General features: G+C 53.6%; 2 protein-coding genes across 2 annotated transcripts; both read left to right on the forward strand.

The window, feature by feature from the left end:
• The first annotated feature begins 3,379 nt into the window (after nucleotides 1–3,379).
• LOC133750694 (zymogen granule membrane protein 16-like) lies at nucleotides 3,380–7,553 on the forward strand. Its single transcript, XM_062180343.1, has 3 exons — nucleotides 3,380–5,654; nucleotides 5,794–5,926; nucleotides 6,935–7,553. Exons 1-3 carry the CDS (start codon nucleotides 5,435–5,437, stop codon nucleotides 7,263–7,265), a joined length of 684 nt encoding a protein of 227 aa, XP_062036327.1. The 5' UTR covers nucleotides 3,380–5,434; the 3' UTR covers nucleotides 7,266–7,553.
• Nucleotides 7,554–16,184: 8,631 nt separating this feature from the next.
• ZG16 (zymogen granule protein 16) lies at nucleotides 16,185–18,757 on the forward strand. Its single transcript, XM_062180345.1, has 3 exons — nucleotides 16,185–16,639; nucleotides 16,779–16,911; nucleotides 17,966–18,757. The coding sequence occupies exons 1-3, from the start codon at nucleotides 16,585–16,587 to the stop codon at nucleotides 18,270–18,272; spliced, it is 495 nt and encodes a 164-aa protein (XP_062036329.1). The 5' UTR covers nucleotides 16,185–16,584; the 3' UTR covers nucleotides 18,273–18,757.
• Nucleotides 18,758–20,647: the final 1,890 nt, after the last annotated feature.

Below are 20,647 nucleotides of genomic sequence, written 5' to 3' on the forward strand. Positions count from 1 at the left end.
CGCTTTCAGGGTCACCCAGGAGGGGAGGAGAGAGCAGGGACCCAGTGACACGGCCAGCCACGGCCTCCCATTTCCGCTGTCACTTTTCCAAAGTCCTGGGAAGAACTCCGTGTCACACGTGAAAGATTAAGTTGCTCTGAGAAGGGAGCTCCGCTGCTCTCTTGGTCGAAACACAGCCTGTGTTGCTGGTCCTTTGGGAGAGGAGCTGTGTCATTGGCCCGAAGGAGGCAGGAGCATGTGACAGTTCAAAGCTGCTTCCCCCACTGGTGGTGGTGGGGTGGGGGGCATTTTATAGATGACACAGGAGACAGCTGGTGTGTGGAGATGCAGGTTGGGCGAGTTCTGATTGGAGGAGCTTGGAAACAGGCCAGCGTGGCACTGGCTGCCTCTCTGAGGCCCTGCTCTTGACCGTGGCCTCCCGGCCTAGCGCCACCTGGCCACTCTGGCTGCAGCCCAGACCGCACCTCCTGTTGGCATCAGTCGCTCACTGCCAGACACCCTGTTGTCCTAGCTGGCTCCAAAGTCATCACACACACATGTTTCCTGCTCACAGCCTTAGAATTTCTTTCCTGTTTTCTCGGCTCAGACTGCTCTTGACCCAGATACAAATGGTCTTCCAAAAGATCACGGAAAACAAGGATTAGGGAAAAACCGCATGGATTTCAGACACTGATGGCACCAAAATAAAGTGATCCTTTAATTCGATTTTCTTGTGAACTTTTAAAATATTTATTTATTTCATTTTATTTGAAAGGCAGAGATAGAGAGACACCAACAGTCAGGGCTGGTTCGGGCAGAAGCCAGGAGCCTGGAACTCGGTCCAGTTCTCCTACATGGGTGGCAGGGGCTTAAGTACCGGAGCCATCACCTGCTTCTTTTCCAGGGTGCACGTTAGCAGGGAGCTGGGTCAGAAGGGCCAAACATCACGCCACCGGAAGTCTTGGAAATGCCCTCCATCACGCTGATCTCATCTCCCAAATGTGTCCTGAGCAGAGAACACCACAGCGCCCCTAGCTCTCTGGGTGCCCCACTCTGCTTGGCTGAATCTCTCACTGCTTCCCGGGTATCCTTGTAGTGTGCTAACGTGACTCCTCCTGCCGCAGGGACGGCAGGCTGCCAGCTGTAGGCCCTCCTCCTCTTAACTGTATCGCCAGCGTCTAGAACGTTGCCTCCAATAGAGCTGCTTTGCCAAGCAAAAAGCTGAAAACGTGGAAGGCCTTTGGACTTCCATAGCCTGTAGCACTGGGCTGGGTGAAGTTTAAGGCAACGTCCTTGACATTTTAAGGGGCAGCGAGACCAGGCACCTGGGTTTAAAGGAAAACAAGGGGCAGGGGTTCGGGCAATGGATTAAGCCACCGCTTGGGATGCCTGCATCCCACATCAGAGTTCCCGGTTGGACCCCCAGCTACTCCACTTCCAATCCAGCTCCCTGCTAATGCATCCTGGGAGGCAGCAGATGATGGCACAAGTGCTTGGCCCTGCTACTCATGTGGGAGACCCAGATAGAGTTCCTGGCTTGTGGCTTCAGCCTGGCCTAGGCCTGGCTGTTTGGGCACTTGGAGAGCGAAACAGTGGATGGACGACCCCCATCTCTTTCTCTCTCCCTGTCACTCTACCTTTCAAGGAGAAGAAAATAATAAACAAGTTTTGAAACTGTCAAAGAGAGGACCGGCATTGTGGCACAGTGGGTGGCACTGCCTACCTGCCACACCAGCATCCTATACATTTTTATTTTAATTTTTACTTTTTATTATTTTTTATAGAAAGCTTTTATTTAATAAATATAATTTTTTTTGACAGGCAGAGTTATAGTGAGAGAGAGAGACAGAGAGAAAAGTCTTCCTTTTTGCCGTTGGTTCACCCTCCAATGGCTGCTGCGGCCAGCACATCATGCTGATCCGAAGCCAGGAGCCAGGTGCTTCTCCTGGTCTCCCATGGGGTGCAGCAGCCATTGGAGGGTGAACCAACGGCAAAAAGGAAGACCTTTCTCTCTGTCTCTCTCTCTCACTATAACTCTGCCTGTCAAAAAAAAAAAAAAAAAAAAAGGTAGAACTTTTGGATTCTAGCGGTGCATCCTATAAATGAAGTGCTGGTTCGAGTCCTAGCTACCCCGCTTCCCATCTAATTCCCTCGACTATGCCTGGGAAGGCAGCAGACAATGGAACAAATATTTGGGTCCCTGTCACCCATGTCCGAGACCCTAAGATAGAAGCCTGGCTCCTGGCTTTGGGCTGTCCCATCCTCAATGTGGTGGCAGAGAGAAAAGAGAGAAAGACACAGAGAGAGAGAGAGAGAGAGAGAGAGAGATCTTGCATTCCTTGCGTAACTTCCCAGATAGCCACAACGGACAGGGCTGGACCAGGCCAAAGCCAGGATCCAGGAGCTTCATCCGGGTCTTCCACATGGGATCAGGGGTCTAAGCACTTGGGCCATCTGCAGCTGCTTTCCCAGGCACATTAGCAGGGAGCTGGGTTGGAAGTGGAGCAGCCCGGACACGAACTGGTGCCCAACACGGGGTGCTGGCATTGTGCCGGCAGCTTTGCCCACAACGCCACAATGCCAGCCCCCTAAGTAAATAAAGTATTAAAAATTCCATGTGAACAGACCGACGGGTGGGAGCATGGTGTTCCACCGCCTTCCCGCTCTCCGCTGGTGCTTCAGTCACTGCATAGGGCAAATGTAGACTCCTGGAAAGGACGGGCGGGGCCCTGGGACCCCTTCAGGGCCTCTGTCTTAAGGGTCCTGGGTGTTTCCTGCAGGCCTCAAGGGAGAGAATCAGGAGAGAAAGGCAGACAGAGGACAAGGGACAAGGCCAAGCCGAGTGGCTGGGTGAGCAAAAGTTCCGTCAAAGCTTACCTGAAGGCCGAGGAGAAGAGAGGAGGCACCTTGGGGTTCCTGGCCAGGGTGCACCTGCGCTCCCGGAAGTGCGCCGCCCTACTTCCGGCTCTGCAGGGCGGGGCTCCCTTTGCCACCTGGGAGCCAGCGCGAGGGAAGGGAGTGGGATGCCCTAAGCGACAGGTCAGGAGCCGCTGATAAGCGACGCTACTTACTCCAGCCCCTCCCTGGCCTCCATGCTTCTGTCTTCTTGGAAGACCTGCTGACTCAGAGGGGTCACAGGGGCCAGTCCTGGAGACGCCAGACAGCAGGACTCGGGGCTTGAGGTGGCGAGCAATCTACCCAGCGGGGCGGACCGAGTCTGACACCCACTCTGAAGTTCCAGACCCAGGGGTGGGCCACGGCTCCAGGACCTTTCTCCCATGGTGTCTGAGAGTGCGGGGCGGGGGGGGGGGGCCCAAAGCCCAGCCCCACCCTGCCCCAAGGAGGACCTGCACCCCCCAGCCCCTCAGCTTCCCTCAGGTCTCTTGGGAGGGGTGCAACCTGCAGCCCCAAGTCACCCTTCTCAGAGACAGAGATGGTTTGAGAAGGGGCTGGCAGGTTGTTGAGGCTGGCTGGCTGGCTAGACTTGCTAATGTCCAAGATAGTGCCGGTGATAGAATCCATATAGTGGTACACTGGCTGTATGGGCGTTCGCCATGCCATTCTTTCAATTTTACTGCCTGCTTGGGGTGTTTTTCTGTTTTTGTTTGTTTGTTTGTTTGTTTGTTTTGGTAGCGAAATATCAGGAAAGAGAGGGCAAAAATTCTTTTTTAAAGATTTATTTATTTATTTATTTGAAAGTCAGAGTTACATACAGAGAGAAGGAGAGGAAGAGAGAGAGAGAGGTCTTCCATGTGATGGTTCACTCCCCAGATGGCCACAATGGCCATAGTTGTGCCAATCCAAAGCCAGGTGCCAGGAGCTTCTTCCAGTTCCCCCACATGGGTGCAGGGGCCCAAGGACTTGGGCCATCTTCTACTGCTTTCTCAGGCCATAGCAGAGAGCTGGATCAGAGGAGCAGCTGGGTCTCGAACCAGTGCCTATGTGCGGTGCCGGTGCTTCAGGCCAGGGTGTTAACCTGCTGTGCCACAGCGCTGGACCAAGAGCAAAAAATACTCAGGCAAATAGTAGGCACCACACAGACGAAGGCCTTGAGTCTGTGCTCCCCCTTCTGGGAGACTCAACTTCAATGACAGCAAACTCTCAACAAATGTCAGGTTGCAGGTGAACACACCTGCCAATTCTCTAGAGGCAAAACCTTTCACCAGCGCCATAGACTCCACTCCAAAAGCTGCTGGTTGGGGCTGGTGCTGTGGCATAGCGGATAAAGCCACTGCCTGCATGGCTGGCATCCCATATGGGTGCCAGTTCGAGTCCCGGCTGCTGCACTTCCCATCCAGCTCTCTTCTATGGCCCAATCCTTGGGGCCCTGCACCCACATGGGAGACCAAGAAGCAGCTCCTGGCTCCTGGCTTTGGATCGGCCAGTTCTGGCCATTGCGGCCATGTTGTGAGTGAACCAGTAGATGAAGACCTCTCTCTCTCTCTCTCTCTCTCTCTCTCTCCCCCTCGCCTCACTGTATAAATAAATTATATTACTTGAAAGCCGATGATCACGTCTCAAGCTTGTCCTGCCCCTCCTGGGCTCTGGCACTCAGCCAGTGGACCCCACCTTGTCATCTCTAACCTTTCAGGGAGGGACAGACCCTGCCCAACACCTGATCCCAAGAGGTTGACCTTGTTTGCTCAGGAGGTGAGGTTCACTTGATAAAGAGCAGGAGGGAGGGCTAGGATCTGGTATAAAAGTTCTGGAAGGTTCTAAGGGGGTACCGTGCACCTGAAGCTTCCAGGTGAGAGGTGTTAGGGATTCCTGGGTCTGCCTTTGCAGGGGGAGAGGATTCAGATCTGATCTGGTCTGGGGAAGGGGATGCCTGGATTGAGTAGCAGGGGAGTGTTAGTGAAGTGGGGTCCCTGGGTTGAAGCTATCTTAGGTGCAGAGCTGTGTCAGTTGTCCTTTGAAGGACTAGGGACACCTGGGACACTCAGGTGAATGGGAAAGGCCAGGCATGTGTCAGTGGACAAAGAATCGTGACAAAGATTCCATCCGCTGGTTCACTCCCCCACGTGGCCGCAATGGCCAGAGCTGGGCCAATCTGAAGCCAGGAGCCTGGAGCTTCTTCCAGGTCTCCCAAGGGGGTGAGGGGCCCAAGTGCTTGAGCCATCTTCCACCACCTTCGCAGGGCACTAGCAGAGAGTTGGATCGGAAGCGGAGCAGCTGGGACTAGAACCGGTGCCCATGTGGGGTGCCAGCGCAGGGGCAGAGGAGTCCCCTACTGCGCTACAGTGGCCAGCTTGTTCGGTTTTTGCTCTGGTGCTGGGTTCAGGAAATTCAGCCGTCTCAGGGCTGAGGCCAAGTCCTCCAGTCCCCCTTCAGAAAGTACCCGTCCTGGCTGTGTGGGACACAGCCCACGCCAAGAGTGAGCGCTGTCCTTCTGCTTGGAGGGGAAAGGTGGGCGTGGCTACAGCCAGACCAAGGGCAGGCCGGGGACAGTTGGACCATGGAAGACGGTCTGGAGGATGGGACTGCAGGCTGTGGACAGTGCTGGGCAACCTTGAGCTTGGGTGTGGCTAGGTGGGAGCTGAAGGGTCAGGCAACCCGGAGGCCAGAGGGAAAGGGGGAAACCTCCCCCCCTCCTCTCTTCTTCCCCCCCTGCAGCCTCACGATGTGGACCTTCATGCTCCTGGGCCTTCTCTGTGCCTCAGCCTCTGCTAGTGCCAGTAAGTGAGCCGCTGGGACCCTGGTGGCGGGGTGGCAGGAAGCGGCCCCTGCTCGGCTGGTGGCCAAGGCTTGCAGGGCCGACCCTGAGAAGTGGGAACTGGGTCCTTGCCTTCAAGCCCTCGTTTGTTTCCACTGCAGTCCAGGCCAGGTCCTCATCCTACAATGGCGAGTACGGGAGTGGAGGAGGGGAGCGATTCTCCCACTCCGGCCACCAGCTGGAAGGCCCCATCACAGCCCTCCGTGTCCGGGTCAACAGCTTCTTTATCGTGGGGTAAGGCTCTTCTGCGTTCCTCCAAGATCTTACTAACTCAGGAAGTGCTCTTTTGCTCTGGGCCACCTGTGGCTCAACCAACAGGTTCCTAGTGTGGCAGTAATGGCATAAGCTGCTAGAGGATTCCTCCCTCCCCCAACATTCCTGATGGTGGCTAATCGTTAATAACCACCAACTCTCAGCCCCGCTCTGTGGTTTAACATTTCTTTTCAATATCCCTACTGGGTGCCCTGCAACTTTGCTCAAAGCCTCTCTTGAGCTATCCCTACTCCATTCCTAGTTGGAAAATTCTATCATGTGCAGAGCCAAAATGTGTCACCTGATCCTGGATCTGCCTCCTGGGACAGCACAGACAAGCCTCTTCCCTCTCCCACAAGGGAGCCACTCAGCTGTTTGAAAATCCCTTTGTGGCCAGGGCCGCGGCTCACTTGTCTAATCCTCCACCTGCGGCGCCGGCACTCCGGGTCTGGTCGGTTGGGGCACCAGATTCTGTCCCAGTGCCCCTCTTCCAGTCCAGCTCTCTGCTGTGGCCCGGGAGGGCAGTGGAGGATGGCCCAAGTGCCTGGGCCCTGCACCAGCATGGGAGACCAGAAGGAAACACCTGGCTCCTGGCTTCGGATTGGCGCAGCCGGTCGAGGCCACCGGCCTTAACAGCCATTTGGGTGGAGAACCAATAGAAGAAAATTCCTTTGCTTCTTGCAATTAGGAGTGCAGCGGGGGGGGGGGGGGGGGGGGAGGGCATTGTAGGAGGCTGGACTCCAAATTCAAGCCCTGCCAGTTGCTGTGTGTGGGCGACTCTGGGCAAGCTGCCTTCGTTCTCTGCACCTGCTGTCAGCCAGGCAGGGGCTGAAGTTCTTTGTGTGGTCTTCCAGGGCTCACCCGGCCTACACTTTTGGGGGAATAGCAGGGACTGCTCAGCCTAGTGTCCAGTGTGGAGGACTCCATGTGCAGGTCAAACTCTGATGACCTAATCAGTGTCCCCCTTCCTGTCCCCCCACCCGTCCCCAGTCTCCAGGTGCGCTATGGCAAGGTGTGGAGCGACTACGTGGGTGGCAAGCTGGGAGACCTGGAGGAGATCTTTCTGCACCCAGGGGAGTCGGTGATCCAGGTGTCTGGGAAGTACAAGTACTATCTGAGGAAGCTGGTCTTTGTGACCGACAAGGGTCGCTACCTGTCCTTTGGGAAAGACACGGGCACGAGCTTCAACGCTGTCCCCTTGCACCCGAACACCGTGCTCCGATTCATCAGTGGCCGAGCTGGCTTATTTGTCAACGCCATTGGCCTGCACTGGGACAACTACCCCAGCAACTACGCCAGCAACTGCCGCAGCAACTGCTGAGCCCGCCTCCTCCGTGGCAGGGCCCCGTGGTGGGGTGTGAGACCTCCCTGATCACCATTCCCTTACTAATGGCTCAATAAAAGGACATGGCTAAAGCTGGTGTGCATGTGGGTGTGTGCAGGCGGGACCCACTCTTGGAGGGCTGTGTGAATCTCATTTCTGGCTACCTGCTGCTAAGAGTGGGAGCACGAGGGAGAGGTGTTGAGAATCCTGGGCTTTTCCGTATGTCGCAAGGAGAGGAGATGCCGGTTTGTACCAACTCTTTTCGTGGTTAGCTCTTGAGAATGTTTGTCCAAACAGGAGTTCTGAAGGTAAGGCACAGCGGGGCACACCGCCCAAACCCCAGATGTGCCTCTCTGGCTCCCTTTCCCCCTGAGAAGGGGCTTCTCTGACGAAAGGCTGTCCCCTCTCCCTGGAACTCAGCTGCAGGTGGTGGCCTGCGCCTCTGTCCTCCCATCTTTCCCAGATCTGATCCCCCTGCTGAAGTTTAGCCCAAGTTTGTGCCTAAGGACTCCACCCCATTCCCCAAGCCAGTTCTTCCTCATCTTTACCCATAAGCCCCGGTGCTCTTGCTTAGCCCTCTCAGAACTGGTGCACTCAGGCAGATGTTCAGCCTGGTGGCTAAGACACATCCATGTCCCATGTTAGAGCGAGTGGGTTTCATTCCTGACTCCACCTTCCTGCTAACGTGGCTCCTGGCAGGCAGGCAGGGATGGTTCAAGATGGTTCAAGTGCCACCCGACGGGAGACCCGGATTGAGTTCTCCTCCAGTTTCTGCCCCCACTCCCACCTCTCTCACAAACAGAAAATAAAAATGTTGAGTCTTTCCTTAGGGACCCACCATTTTAACAGTGTGAACTTGGTCAACACCATAGCCAAAGTGGAAATTCTGGGGAAGGCACTTAGTATTGTGGTTAAGTTGCCACTAGGGGCTGCGTCCCCTATCTGAGTGCCTGGGTTCAAGGCCTGGCTCTACTCTTGTTTTTTAAGACTTTTTCTAAAATGTATTTATTTGAGAGTTACATAGAGGCAGAGGCAGAGAGAGAGAGAGAGAGAGAGAGAGAGAGAGAGAGATAGGGAGAGAGAGAAGTCTTACATCTGCTGGTTCACTTCCCAGATGGCTGCAATGGCCAGAACTGGGCTGATCTTAAGCCAGGAGCCAGGGGCTTCTTCTGGGTCTCCAACGTGGGTACAGGGATCCAATAACTTGGGCCATCTTCTACTGCTTTCCCAGGCCATAGTAGAGAGCTGGATCAGAAGTGGAGCAACTGGGACTTGATCTGGTGCCCATACAGAGTGCCAGAGCTGCAGACGGCAGCTTTTTCTGCTACACCACAGCCTGGTCCACTATTGATTTCAGCTTCCTATTAATGCCAACCATGTGGGAGGCCTGCATTGAGTTCTGGGCTCCTGGCTTCAGTCTGGCCCAGCCTGCCTGTCGTGGGCATTTAGGGAGTAAACCAATGGATGGGACATCTCTGTCTGCCTTTCATAGTGCATGAAAATCAATTTTTTTCACAAGTAAATTCCAAAGTAGAGACATTTTCATCTTTGATTGCCCCAAGTAGAAGGGGTTGGTTAGAATTCAGGGGAAGCATTAGGTTGACTGGATAGAGTCAGTGAGAAGACGAAGTGGCTTTGGAAAGAATTTCGAGGACTCTAAAACACTGGCAGTTGTTGGTTTCAGTGGTGGTGGTGGGCAGTTACTTATTGCTTCCCATAGATTTAGTTGTGTCATAGGCAGTGTCAAAGTCATATTTCTTCCCAATTAGACAAAGATAGGTTACAGACATGTAATTTTGTAAAAAAATAAAAATAAAAACCCCAAACACTATAAAAATAAGCCCACCACTAGCATGTTTTTATAACAATTCCTTGGGCGCCAGATGTTGTTGTGGATCCATTCTGAGAGGTGGAGCGTCATGGGGGCAAGAGGCGCGGAGTCACCACACAGACCCCGGGAGTCTGGTGAAACCAGGCCAGAGGCCAGCAACCGGCAGACTCATTTATTTCAGTTGGTACAGCAGCTTATATAGCCAAGGCAGCCAATCTGGTCAAGGGGTTATCTATGCCCTAACCAATCACACCCTGTTGCCAGGCAGTTTTCTTTGCCAGCAGCCAACTTGGCATGGCCTTCTCATTCCACCAGAAATTCCATAACAGAATACTATGCCATTGTAACTTTTTTTAAGCTGTAAATATCATAGATCTTACCCTTTTCAAGTGTGCAAGTGATTTTTAGGATATTTGTAAGGTTTATACAACCAGCGTCACCAATTCCAGAATACCTAAGTAAAAAAAAAAAATAAACAAAATAAACAAACCCTCAGGCCGTGAGTTGTCTCCCCAGCCTCCCCTTAGCCCAGCACAGAGTCATGTTCTCATGTGGGTAGCAGGGACCCAAGCAGTTAGGCCACCTTCCACTGCTCCCCCAGGTGCATCAGCAGGAAGCTGGATCAGAACTGGAGCAGCTGGGACTCAGATCAACACTCTGATATGGAAGTGACTTAGCCCACCGTATCATTACTGTGGCCCCTCTGACGGCCACCCTGCTCTCAAATTCTCAGTTGGTATTTCTTACATTCTACACGTAAGTGGGATGTGGTATGTATTTGTCTCTTGTGCCTGATTTCCCTTAGCATAATGCCCTTCAGGTTCACCCCGGGGTTACAAAGGACAGGGTTTGGGAATACAGCTGACTCAGAGGTCATCAGCACATAAATAGTGAAGTTCAAGTGCTACAGTGAAGTTCATGTGCTGGGTGTGGAAGAAGCCATTCAGGAAAGCAACAGGTATAGAAAATGAGAAAGGCGGCAGTAAGCGAATTGGGAAACACCAGTGTTGGTTGGTACAAAGAGGAGGCAGTTACAGAACTATAGAATGGAGGTTAATGTTGTGGCACAGCAGGTTAAGGCACCACGCTGCATCCCACACTGGCGTGCCCATTGGAGTCCTGGCTACACTTCTGGTCCAGCTTCCTGCCGCTGATAATGGCTCGAGTGACTGAGTTCCTGCTACCCATCTTGGATGGAGTTCCTGGCTGCTGGCTTTATGCTGGCCCAGCCCTGGCTGTTGTAGGCATCTGGGGAGTGAACCAATGGATGGAAGATCTCACTCCTTCTCTCTGTCTGCATTTCAAATAAATAAATAGGGAAAAAAGAACTGGAGAATGGAGTGGTATGGAGGCAAAAAAGGCTAGAGAAAAATTTCAAGGAGTGGCTAAGGCCAGGAGAAATCGAGAAAAGGTTTGATCTCAGTTTCTTCCATGGAGGCCATGAGGAGGTCATTCATGATCTTGACAAGCACAGCTTCAGTGGCCTGCAGGAAGTGGCTGAAGCAGGCTGCAATTTGCTAAGGAATGAATGGGAGGTGAGGATTCACAGAGGCGTGGAGTATATTAAGAAGTTTGTCTTAGAAAGACAAAAATAAGCTGGTACGTCATAGCTGTGGGGGCTGTGATGTTGCGGTGGATTCATTCTGAGAGGAGGAGCGTGGTGGGAGCAAGAGGCATTGAGTCACCACACAGACCTCAGGTGCTGGGTGAAAGCGGGCCTGAGGTGAGCAGCCCGCACACTTGTTTATTTCAGTTGGTACAGCGCTTATATAGCCAAGGCAGCCAATGCAGTCAATGGACGGTCTATGCCCTAACCAATCACAGCCTGTTGCCAGGCAGTTTCCGAAGCCATCCAATCACAGTCCATTGTCAGTCAGGCTCCATTGTCATGTTGTTTCTGAAGCCATCCAATCACAGCCTGTTGCCAGGCAGTTTCCGTTGTCAGCGGCCATCTTGGCATGGCCTTCTCATTCCACCACATTTCCCTTTTTTCGTTAACTTTTGTGCCGCGGTAGGCATGATTGTTAGCCATACCAAGGTTGAACCTGTTTCCATGTGGTCTCCATACGTGGCTGTGCTTCTCTTAGGTTGTCTTCCAGGGGATCTTACCTATTGTTGACTAACGAGTGATCAAAATGGGAGACCACAGGAGTGCTTGCTCAGATAGGGGTAGGAATGAGGAACAATGGTAATCAGGAATGGCGTGACCACACACAGGCTGTGGGCCTTTTGAGTGACTGACCAGGTATAAAACAGTAATGGATGTGGCTATGGGCACTTTCTCAGGGTAGGATGATAGGGCAGGTGCATCTGCTAACAAGGTGGGCTCTCAGTCTTCTTCAGCTGGTTCTGGTTGGCTGTCAGTTGCAGGCTTGATGTTTCTGGCTGGTACCCAAATGGGCTGTCCCACATTCTCTGGAAAGACACAAGCATGTCCTCGGCCCTTGGTTAGCAGAAGCCTTTTACGGGCGTTGGAATCCAGGACCTGAATTGTGTATTCGCTTTAGATTAACGGCAAACACGCAGGTGGGATGGGGTCTAGCAGCTGCCCTGAGAGCCTGGGGTGCCCGAGGACTGCCACAAATGTGGGGATCCTCACTGGGTGCGGATGAGATGACCTCGCATGGGTTATTGCCTCGAGGTCGTCTAAGCTCATCCCATGGATATTTGGGGGGTGGCAGATTAGGCATTGCTGTGTTGTTTGCTACATTGTCATTTTCACTGTTGGACTTCTCTCTCCCTAAGTCATCAACTGTTGTCTGTGAGACAGCGACCTGGAGTGTCAGGCTCTTATCACTCACAGATTCATTATGTTTGTAATCTGGGTGGGCTTCTGAGAGGGGGGTATATACCCATGTTTGAGTGTTTAAGAGCGGCACGGCATGCCAATTCTAGCCAAAGGAAAGACACACACAGCACTGCTGCCATAACAAAACAAATTCCTAGCACCTCAGCGGCTGATGGCATTAGCAGGGGGTTCCCTATTTTAGACGAACAGACAGTGGTGTATCAGATCGTACATATGTCCTGTGCTTAGTGGGGGACTTCCTTGATTCATTAGGTCAAGGCCGTGTGCCCACACGGTGTCTCCAGAGCGTCACCTCTCTCGAGTGAGGGAAGATGACTTGGTTCCGAATTCTGGGATGATCAGTCCCTTATGTGAATTCGCCGGGTGAACCAGAAATAAAAGGAGGAGCCAAGAAGTACACTTTTGGGTGGTGCGTGCCTAACCTGGGGTCACTTAGACCGAGGACAAGGACAGGAAAGGGGCGTAGTAGGCAGTCCACAGGAACACGGAAGTGTTCAGCCTGATTCTAGAATCACAGACAGAGCCAGTTAGAATATTTTCAATTAAACTTGTTGTATTTTGTCTTTTTGACAGGTGAAGGAGGCTCAGTCCCACCATGGGGTCTGGATTTGCACCAAGACTGAAAAGAGGGCCAAGGCTGCTTTGTCGCTTTCAGGGTCACCCAGGAGGGGAGGAGAGAGCAGGGACCCAGTGACACGGCCAGCCACGGCCTCCCATTTCCGCTGTCACTTATCCAAAGTCCTGGGAAGAACTCCGTGTCACACGAGACAAGATCAGGTCGCTCTGAGAAGGGAGCTCCACTGCTCTCTTGGTCGAAACACAGCCTGTGTTGCTGGTCCTTTGAGAGAGGGGCTGTGTCATTGGCCCGAAGGAGGCAGGAGCATGTGACGGTTCAAAGCTGCTTCCCCCACTGGTGGAGGCAGGGTAGGGGGCATTTTATAGATGACAGGAGACAGCTGGTGTGTGGAGATGCAGGTTGGGCGAGTTCTGATTGGAGGAGCTTGGAAACAGGCCAGCGTGGCAGTGGCTCCTACATACAGCTGCTTTGCCAAGCAAAAGGCTGAAAATGCAAAGACCTTTGGACTTCCATAGCCTGTAGCACTGGGCTGGGTGAAGTTTAAGGCAACGTCCTTGACATTTTAAGGGGCAGTACGCCGGGCACCTGGGTTTAAAGGAAAACAAGGGGCAGGGGTTCGGGCAATGGATTAAGCCACCGCTTGGGATGCCTGCATCCCACATCAGAGTTCCCGGTTGGACCCCCAGCTACTCCACTTCCAATCCAGCTCCCTGCTAATGCATCCTGGGAGGCAGCAGATGATGGCACAAGTGCTTGGCCCTGCTACTCATGTGGGAGACCCAGATAGAGTTCCTGGCTTGTGGCTTCAGCCTGGCCTAGGCCTGGCTGTTTGGGCACTTGGAGAGCGAAACAGTGGATGGACGACCCCCATCTCTTTCTCTCTCCCTGTCACTCTACCTTTCAAGGAGAAGAAAATAATAAACAAGTTTTGAAACTGTCAAAGAGAGGACCGGCATTGTGGCACAGTGGGTGGCACTGCCTACCTGCCACACCAGCATCCTATACATTTTTATTTTATTTTTTACTTTTTATTATTTTTATAGAAAGCTTTTATTTAATAAATATAAATTTAAAAGTAGAACTTTTGGATTCTAGCGGTGCATCCTATAAGTGAAGTGCTGGTTCGAGTCCTAGCTACCCTGCTTCCCATCTAATTCCCTCGACTATGCCTGGGAAGGCAGCAGACAATGGAACAAATATTTGGGTCCCTGTCACCCATGTCCGAGACCCTAAAAGAGAAGCCTGGCTCCTGGCTTTGGGCTGTCCCATCCTCAATGTGGTGACCATTAAAAAATATATTTATTTATTATTTGAAAGATTGGCAGAGAAAAGAGAAGAAAGAGAGAGAGAGAGAGAGATCTTGCATTCCTTGCTTCATTTCCCAGATGGCCACAACGTCAGGGCTGGACCAGGAAAAACCAGGATGCAGGAGCTTCATCTGGGTCTCCCACATGGGATCAGGGGTCTAAGCACTTGGGCCATCTGCAGCTGCTTTCCCAGGCACATTAGCAGGGAGCTGGGTTGGAAGTGGAGCAGCCCGGACACGAACTGGTGCCCAACACGGGGTGCTGGCATTGCGCCGGCAGCTTTACCCACAACGCCACAATGCCAGCCCCCTAAGTAAATAAAGTATTAAAAATTCCATGTGAACAGACCGACGGGTGGGAGCATGGTGTTCCACCGCCTTCCCGCTCTCCGCTGGTGCTTCAGTCACTGCATAGGGCAAATGTAGACTCCTGGAAAGGACGGGCGGGGCCCTGGGACCCCTTCAGGGCCTCTGTCTTAAGGGTCCTGGGTGTTTCCTGCAGGCCTCAAGGGAGAGAATCAGGAGAGAAAGGCAGACAGAGGACAAGGGACAAGGCCAAGCCGAGTGGCTGGGTGAGCTAAAAGTTCCGTCAAAGCTTACCTGAAGGCCAAAGAGAAGAGAGGAGGCACCTTGGGGTTCCTGGCCAGGGTGCACCTGCGCTCCCGGAAGTGCGCCGCCCTACTTCCGGCTCTGCAGGGCGGGGCTCCCTTTGCCACCTGGGCTGAGCCCCCAGTCCCAGATGGTGGGCCAGCGCAAGGGAAGGGAGTGGGATGCCCTAAGCAACGGGTCAGGAGCCGCTGATAAGCGACGCTACTTACTCCAGCCCCTCCCTGGCCTCCATGCTTCTGTCTTCTTGGAAGACCTGCTGACTCAGAGGGGTCACAGGGGCCAGTCCTGGAGACGCCAGACAGCAGGACTCGGGGTTTGAGGTGGCAAGAAATCCACCCAGCGGGGCGGACCGAGTCTGACACCCACTCTGAAGTTCCAGACCCAGGGGTGGGCTCCAGGACCTTTCTCCCATGGTGTCATGAGAGTCTGGGGCAGGGGGGGGGGGGCCCAAAGCCCAGCCCCACCCTGCCCCAAGGAGGACCTGCACCCCCCAGCCCCTCGCTTCCCTCACATCTTTTGGGAGGGGAGCAACCTGCAGCCCCAAGTCACCCTTCTCAGAGACAGAGATGGTTTGAGAAGGGGCTGGCAGGTTGTTGAGGCTGGCTGGCTGGCTAGACTTGCTAATGTCCAAGATAGTGCCGGTGATAGAATCCATATAGTGGTACACTGGCTGTTTGGTGTTTGCCAAGCCATTCTTTCAATTTTACTGCCTGCTTGGGGTGTTTTTCTGTTTTTGTTTGTTTATTTGTTTTTTGGTAACAAAATATCAGAAAAGAGAGGGCAACAAATCTTTTTTTAAAAGATTGATTTATTTATTTGAAGGCCAGAGTTACACAGACAGAGAAGAAGAGGCAGAGAGAGAGAGAGAGAGAAAGAGAGGGGTCTTCCATGTGATGGTTCACTCCCAGATGCGGCACATACATAACGATCCATCGGATCGGCCAGTTCTGGCCATTGCGGCCGTGTGGGGAGTGAACCAGTAGATGAAGACCTGTCTCTCTCTCTCTCTCTCTCTCTCTCTCTCTCTCTCCCTCGCCTCACTGTATAAATAAAATATATTACTTGAAAGCCGATGATCACGTCTCAAGCTTGTCCTGCCCCTCCTGGGCTCTGGCACTCAGCCAGTGGACCCCACCTTGTCATCTCTAACCTTTCAGGGAGGGACAGACCCTGCCCAACACCTGATCCCAAGAGGTTGACCTTGTTTGCTCAGGAGGTGAGGTTCACTTGATAAAGAGCAGGAGGGAGGGCTAGGATCTGGTATAAAAGTTCTGGAAGGTTCTAAGGGGGTACCGTGCACCTGAAGCTTCCAGGTGAGAGGTGTTAGGGATTCCTGGGTCTGCCTTTGCAGGGGGAGAGGATTCAGATCTGATCTGGTCTGGGGAAGGGGATGCCTGGATTGAGTGGCAGGGGAGTGTTAGTGAAGTGGGGTCCCTGGGTTGAAGCTATCTTAGGTGCAGCGCTGTGTCAGTTGTCCTTTGAAGGACTAGGGACACCTGGGACACTCAGGTGAATGGGAAAGGCCAGGCATGTGTCAGTGGACAAAGAATCGTGACAAAGATTCCATCCACTGGTTCACTCCCCCACGTGGCCGCAATGGCCAGAGCTGGGCCAATCTGAAGCCAGGAGCCTGGAGCTTCTTCCAGGTCTCCCAAGCGGGTGAGGGGCCCAAGTGCCTGGGCCATCTTCCACCACCTTCCCAGGGCACAGGCAGAGAGCTGGATCGGAAGTGGAGCAGCTGGGAATAGAACTGGTGCCCATATGGGGTGCCAGCGCAGGGCCAGAGGAGTCCCCTACTGCGCTACAGTGGCCAGCTTGTTCGGTTTTTGCTCTGGTGCTGGGTTCAGGAAATTCAGCCGTCTCAGGGCTGAGGCCAAGTCCTCCAGTCCCCCTTCAGAAAGTACCCGTCCTGGCTGTGTGGGACACAGCCCACGCCAAGAGTGAGCGCTGTCCTTCTGCTTGGAGGGGAAAAGGAGGGTATGGCTACAGCCAGACCAAGGGCAGGCCGGGGACAGTTGGACCATGGAAGACAGTCTGGAGGATGGGACTGCAGGCTGTGGACAGTGCTGGGCAACCTTGAGCTGGGTGTGGCTAGGTGGGAGCTGAAGGGTCAGGCAACCCGGAGGCCAGAGGGAAAGGGGGAAACCTCCCCCCCTCCTCTCTTCTTCCACCTGCAGCCTCACGATGTGGACCTTCATGCTCCTGGGCCTTCTCTGTGCCTCAGCCTCTGCTAGTGCCAGTAAGTGAGCCGCTGGTACTCTGGTGGCGGGGTGGCAGGAAGCGGCCCCTGCTCGGCTGGTGGCCAAGACTTGCAGGGCCGACCCTGAGAAGTGGGAACTGGGTCCTTGCCTTCAAGCCCTTGTTTCTTTCCACTGCAGTCCAGGCCAGGTCCTCATCCTACAATGGCGAGTACGGGAGTGGAGGAGGGGAGCGATTCTCCCACTCCGGCCACCAGCTGGAAGGTCCCATCACAGCCCTCCGTGTCCGGGTCAACAGCTTCTACATCGTGGGGTGAGGCTCTTCCGCGTTCCTCCAAGATCTTACTAACTCAGGAAGTGCTCTTTTGCTCTGGGCCACCTGTGACTCAACCAACAGGTCCCTAGTGTGGCAGTGATGGCATAAGCTGCTAGAGGACTCGGCTTCTAGATCCGTGCTCTTTGGACTCCTCCCTCCCCCAACATGCCTTCTGGTAGCTAATCATTAATAACCACCAACTCTCAGGGGCTTAGAAGTCGACCAGCCCAGCCCCGCTCTGTGGTTTAACATTTCTTTTCAATATCCCTACTGGGTGCCCTGCAACTTTGCTCAAAGCCTCTCTTGAGCTATCCCTACTCCATTCCTAGTTGGAAAATTCTATCATGTGCAGAGCCAAAATGTGTCACCTGATCCTGGATCTGCCTCCTGGGACAGCACAGACAAGCCTCTTCCCTCTCCCACAAGGGAGCCACTCAGCTGTTTGAAAATCCCTTTGTGGCCAGGGCCGCGGCTCACTTGTCTAATCCTCCACCTGCGGCGCCAGAACTCCGGGTTCTGTTCGGTTGGGGCGTCAGATTCTGTCCCGGTTGCCCCTCTTCCAGGCCAGCTCTCTGCTGTGGCCCAGGAGTGCAGTGGAGTATGGCCCAGGCCCTTGGGCCCTACACCCGCATGGGAGACCAGGAGGAAGCACCTGGCTACTTCCTTCGGATTGGCACAGTGTGCCAGCCATAGTGAACCAGCCGTCTGGCCATTTGGGTGGTGAACCAACAGAAGAAAATCCCTTTGCTTCTTTCAAGTAGGGGCAGGGAGCATGGGGAGAGGCATCGTCAGAGTTAGACTCCAAATTCAAGCCCTGCCAGTTGCTGTGTGTGGGCGACTCTGGGCAAGCTGCCTTCGTTCTCTGCACCTGCTGTCAGCCAGGCAGGGGCTGAAGTTCTTTGTGTGGTCTTCCAGGGCTCACCCAGCCTACACTTTTGGGGGAATAGCAGGGACTGCTCATGCTAGTGTCCAGTGTGGAGGACTCCACGTGCAGGTCAAACTCTGATGACCTAATCAGTGTCCCCCTTCCTGTCCCCCCACCCGTCCCCAGTCTCCAGGTGCGCTATGGCAAGGTGTGGAGCGACTACGTGGGTGGCAAGCTGGGAGACCTGGAGGAGATCTTTCTGCACCCAGGGGAGTCGGTGATCCAGGTGTCTGGGAAGTACAAGTACTATCTGAGGAAGCTGGTCTTTGTGACCGACAAGGGTCGCTACCTGTCCTTTGGGAAAGACACGGGCACGAGTTTCAACGCTGTCCCCTTGCACCCGAACACCGTGCTCCGATTCATCAGTGGCCGAGCTGGCTTATTTGTCAACGCCATTGGCCTGCACTGGGACAACTACCCCAGCAACTGCTGAGCCCGCCTCCTCCGTGGCAGGGCCCCGTGGTGGGGTGTGAGACCTCCCTGATCACCATTCCCTTACTAATGGCTCAATAAAAGGACATGGCTAAAGCTGGTGTGCATGTGGGTGTGTGCAGGCGGGACCCACTCTTGGAGGGCTGTGTGAATCTCATTTCTGGCTACCTGCTGCTAAGAGTGGGAGCACGAGGGAGAGGTGTTGAGAATCCTGGGCTTTTCCGTATGTCGCAAGGAGAGGAGATGCCGGTTTGTACCAACTCTTTTCGTGGTTAGCTCTTGAGAATGTTTGTCCAAACAGGAGTTCTGAAGGTAAGGCACAGCGGGGCACACCGCCCAAACCCCAGATGTGCCTCTCTGGCTCCCTTTCCCCCTGAGAAGGGGCTTCTCTGACGAAAGGCTGTCCCCTCTCCCTGGAGCTCAGCTGCAGGTGGTGGCCTGCGCCTCTGTCCTCCCATCTTTCCCAGATCTGATCCCCCTGCTGAAGTTTAGCCCAAGTTTGTGCCTAAGGACTCCACCCCATTCCCCAGGCCAGTTCTTCCTCATCTTTACCCATAAGCCCCGGTGCTCTTGCTTAGCCCTCTCAGAACTGGTGCGCTCAGGCAGATGTTCAGCCTGGTGGCTAAGACACATCCATGTCCCATGTTAGAGCGAGTGGGTTTCATTCCTGACTCCACCTTCCTGCTAACGTGGCTCCTGGCAGGCAGGCAGGGATGGTTCAAGATGGTTCAAGTGCCACCCGACGGGAGACCCGGATTGAGTTCTCCTCCAGTTTCTGCCCCCACTCCCACCTCTCTCACAAACAGAAAATAAAAATGTTGAGTCTTTCCTTAGGGACCCACCATTTTAACAGTGTGAACTTGGCCAACACCATAGCCAAAGTGGAAATTCTGGGGAAGGCACTTAGTATTGTGGTTAAGTTGCCACTAGGGGCTGCGTCCCCTATCTGAGTGCCTGGGTTCAAGGCCTGGCTCTACTCTTGTTTTAAAAATTTTATTTATTTGGGAGTTACAGAGAGGCAGACATAGAGGCAGAGAGAGAGAGAGAGAGAGAGAGAGAGAGAGAGAAAGTCTTATATCTGCTGGTTCACTCCCCAGATGGCTGCAGTGGCAGGAGCTGGGTCGATCTGAAGCCAGGAGCCAGGGGCTTCTTCTGGGTCTCCAATGTGGGTACAGGGACCCAAGAACTTGGGCCATCTTCTACTGCTTTCCCAGGCCATGGTAGAGAGCTGGATCAGAAGTGGAGCAGCCGGGAGTTGAACCGGCGCTCAAACAGAATGTTGGCGCTGCTGGCGGCAGCTTTTTCTGCTACACCACAGCCTGGTCCACTATTGATTCCAGCTTCCTATTAATGCCAACCATGTGGGAGGCCTGCATTGAGTTCTGGGCTCCTGGCTTCAGTCTGGCCCAGCCTGCCTGTCGTGGGCATTTAGGGAGTGAACCAATGGATGGGACATCTTGAAGGAACCTTATGGGGGAGAGGGACAAGAAACTAGGCCTGGGCAAATATCAGGGGCTTCTTAAGAGGTTAGATGTTCCCCAGAGTCCAGCGGGCAGGACATTCTCTGGGAAGGAAAAGTCAATCCCCTTCAGAGAACCTCTAGGCACGCCCAGAGCAGAACTGCCCCTCCCCTCCGCGAAACCTCTGGGCGCGCCCAGAGCAGAGCTGCCCCTCCCCTTCGGAAAGTCTCTAGGCACGCACTTATGATGTCACTGCGACCGGCCAATCCTGTAACACCTCAGCACTCTCCCTCAGCATTCTCCGGTATGCTAATTGTCCCTCCGAACCAGCCAATCCCGTGCCACCTCTGCATTTTACACCAGCACTCTCCACCAGCATTCTTCGCCAGCATTCTCCCATATGCTAATGGTCCCTCTGAACTGACCAATCCTATGCATGCACATTAGGAATATGCTAATTCGTTGCCTATATAACCTGTGTGAAACTGCCGCTCAGGGCTCCTCACCGCCTGAGGTGGGGGCCCGTTTGCGCAAACGTTCAATAAAAACCTCGTGCTTTTTGCATCAACTGGTCTGGAGTCTGGATCTTTGGGCGTCCTTCTGAGCAAGTGGGCATCTCTGCAACTGAGAAGTCCAACAATCTCTGTCCGCCTTTCATAGTGCATGAAAATCAATTTTTTTCACAAGTAAATTCCAAAGTAGAGACATTTTCATCTTTGATTGCCCCAAGTAGAAGGGGTTGGTTAGAATTCAGGGGAAGCATTAGGTTGACTGGATAGAGTCAGTGAGGAGACGAAGTGGCTTTGGAAAGAATTTCGAGGACTCTAAAACACTGGCAGTTGTTGGTTTCAGTGGTGGTGGTGGGCAGTTACTTATTGCTTCCCATAGATTTCTTTGTGTCATAGGCAATGTCAAA

The sequence above is a fragment of the Lepus europaeus genome, chromosome 21, assembly GCF_033115175.1.
Source record: "Lepus europaeus isolate LE1 chromosome 21, mLepTim1.pri, whole genome shotgun sequence".
Taxonomy (NCBI): domain Eukaryota; kingdom Metazoa; phylum Chordata; class Mammalia; order Lagomorpha; family Leporidae; genus Lepus; species Lepus europaeus.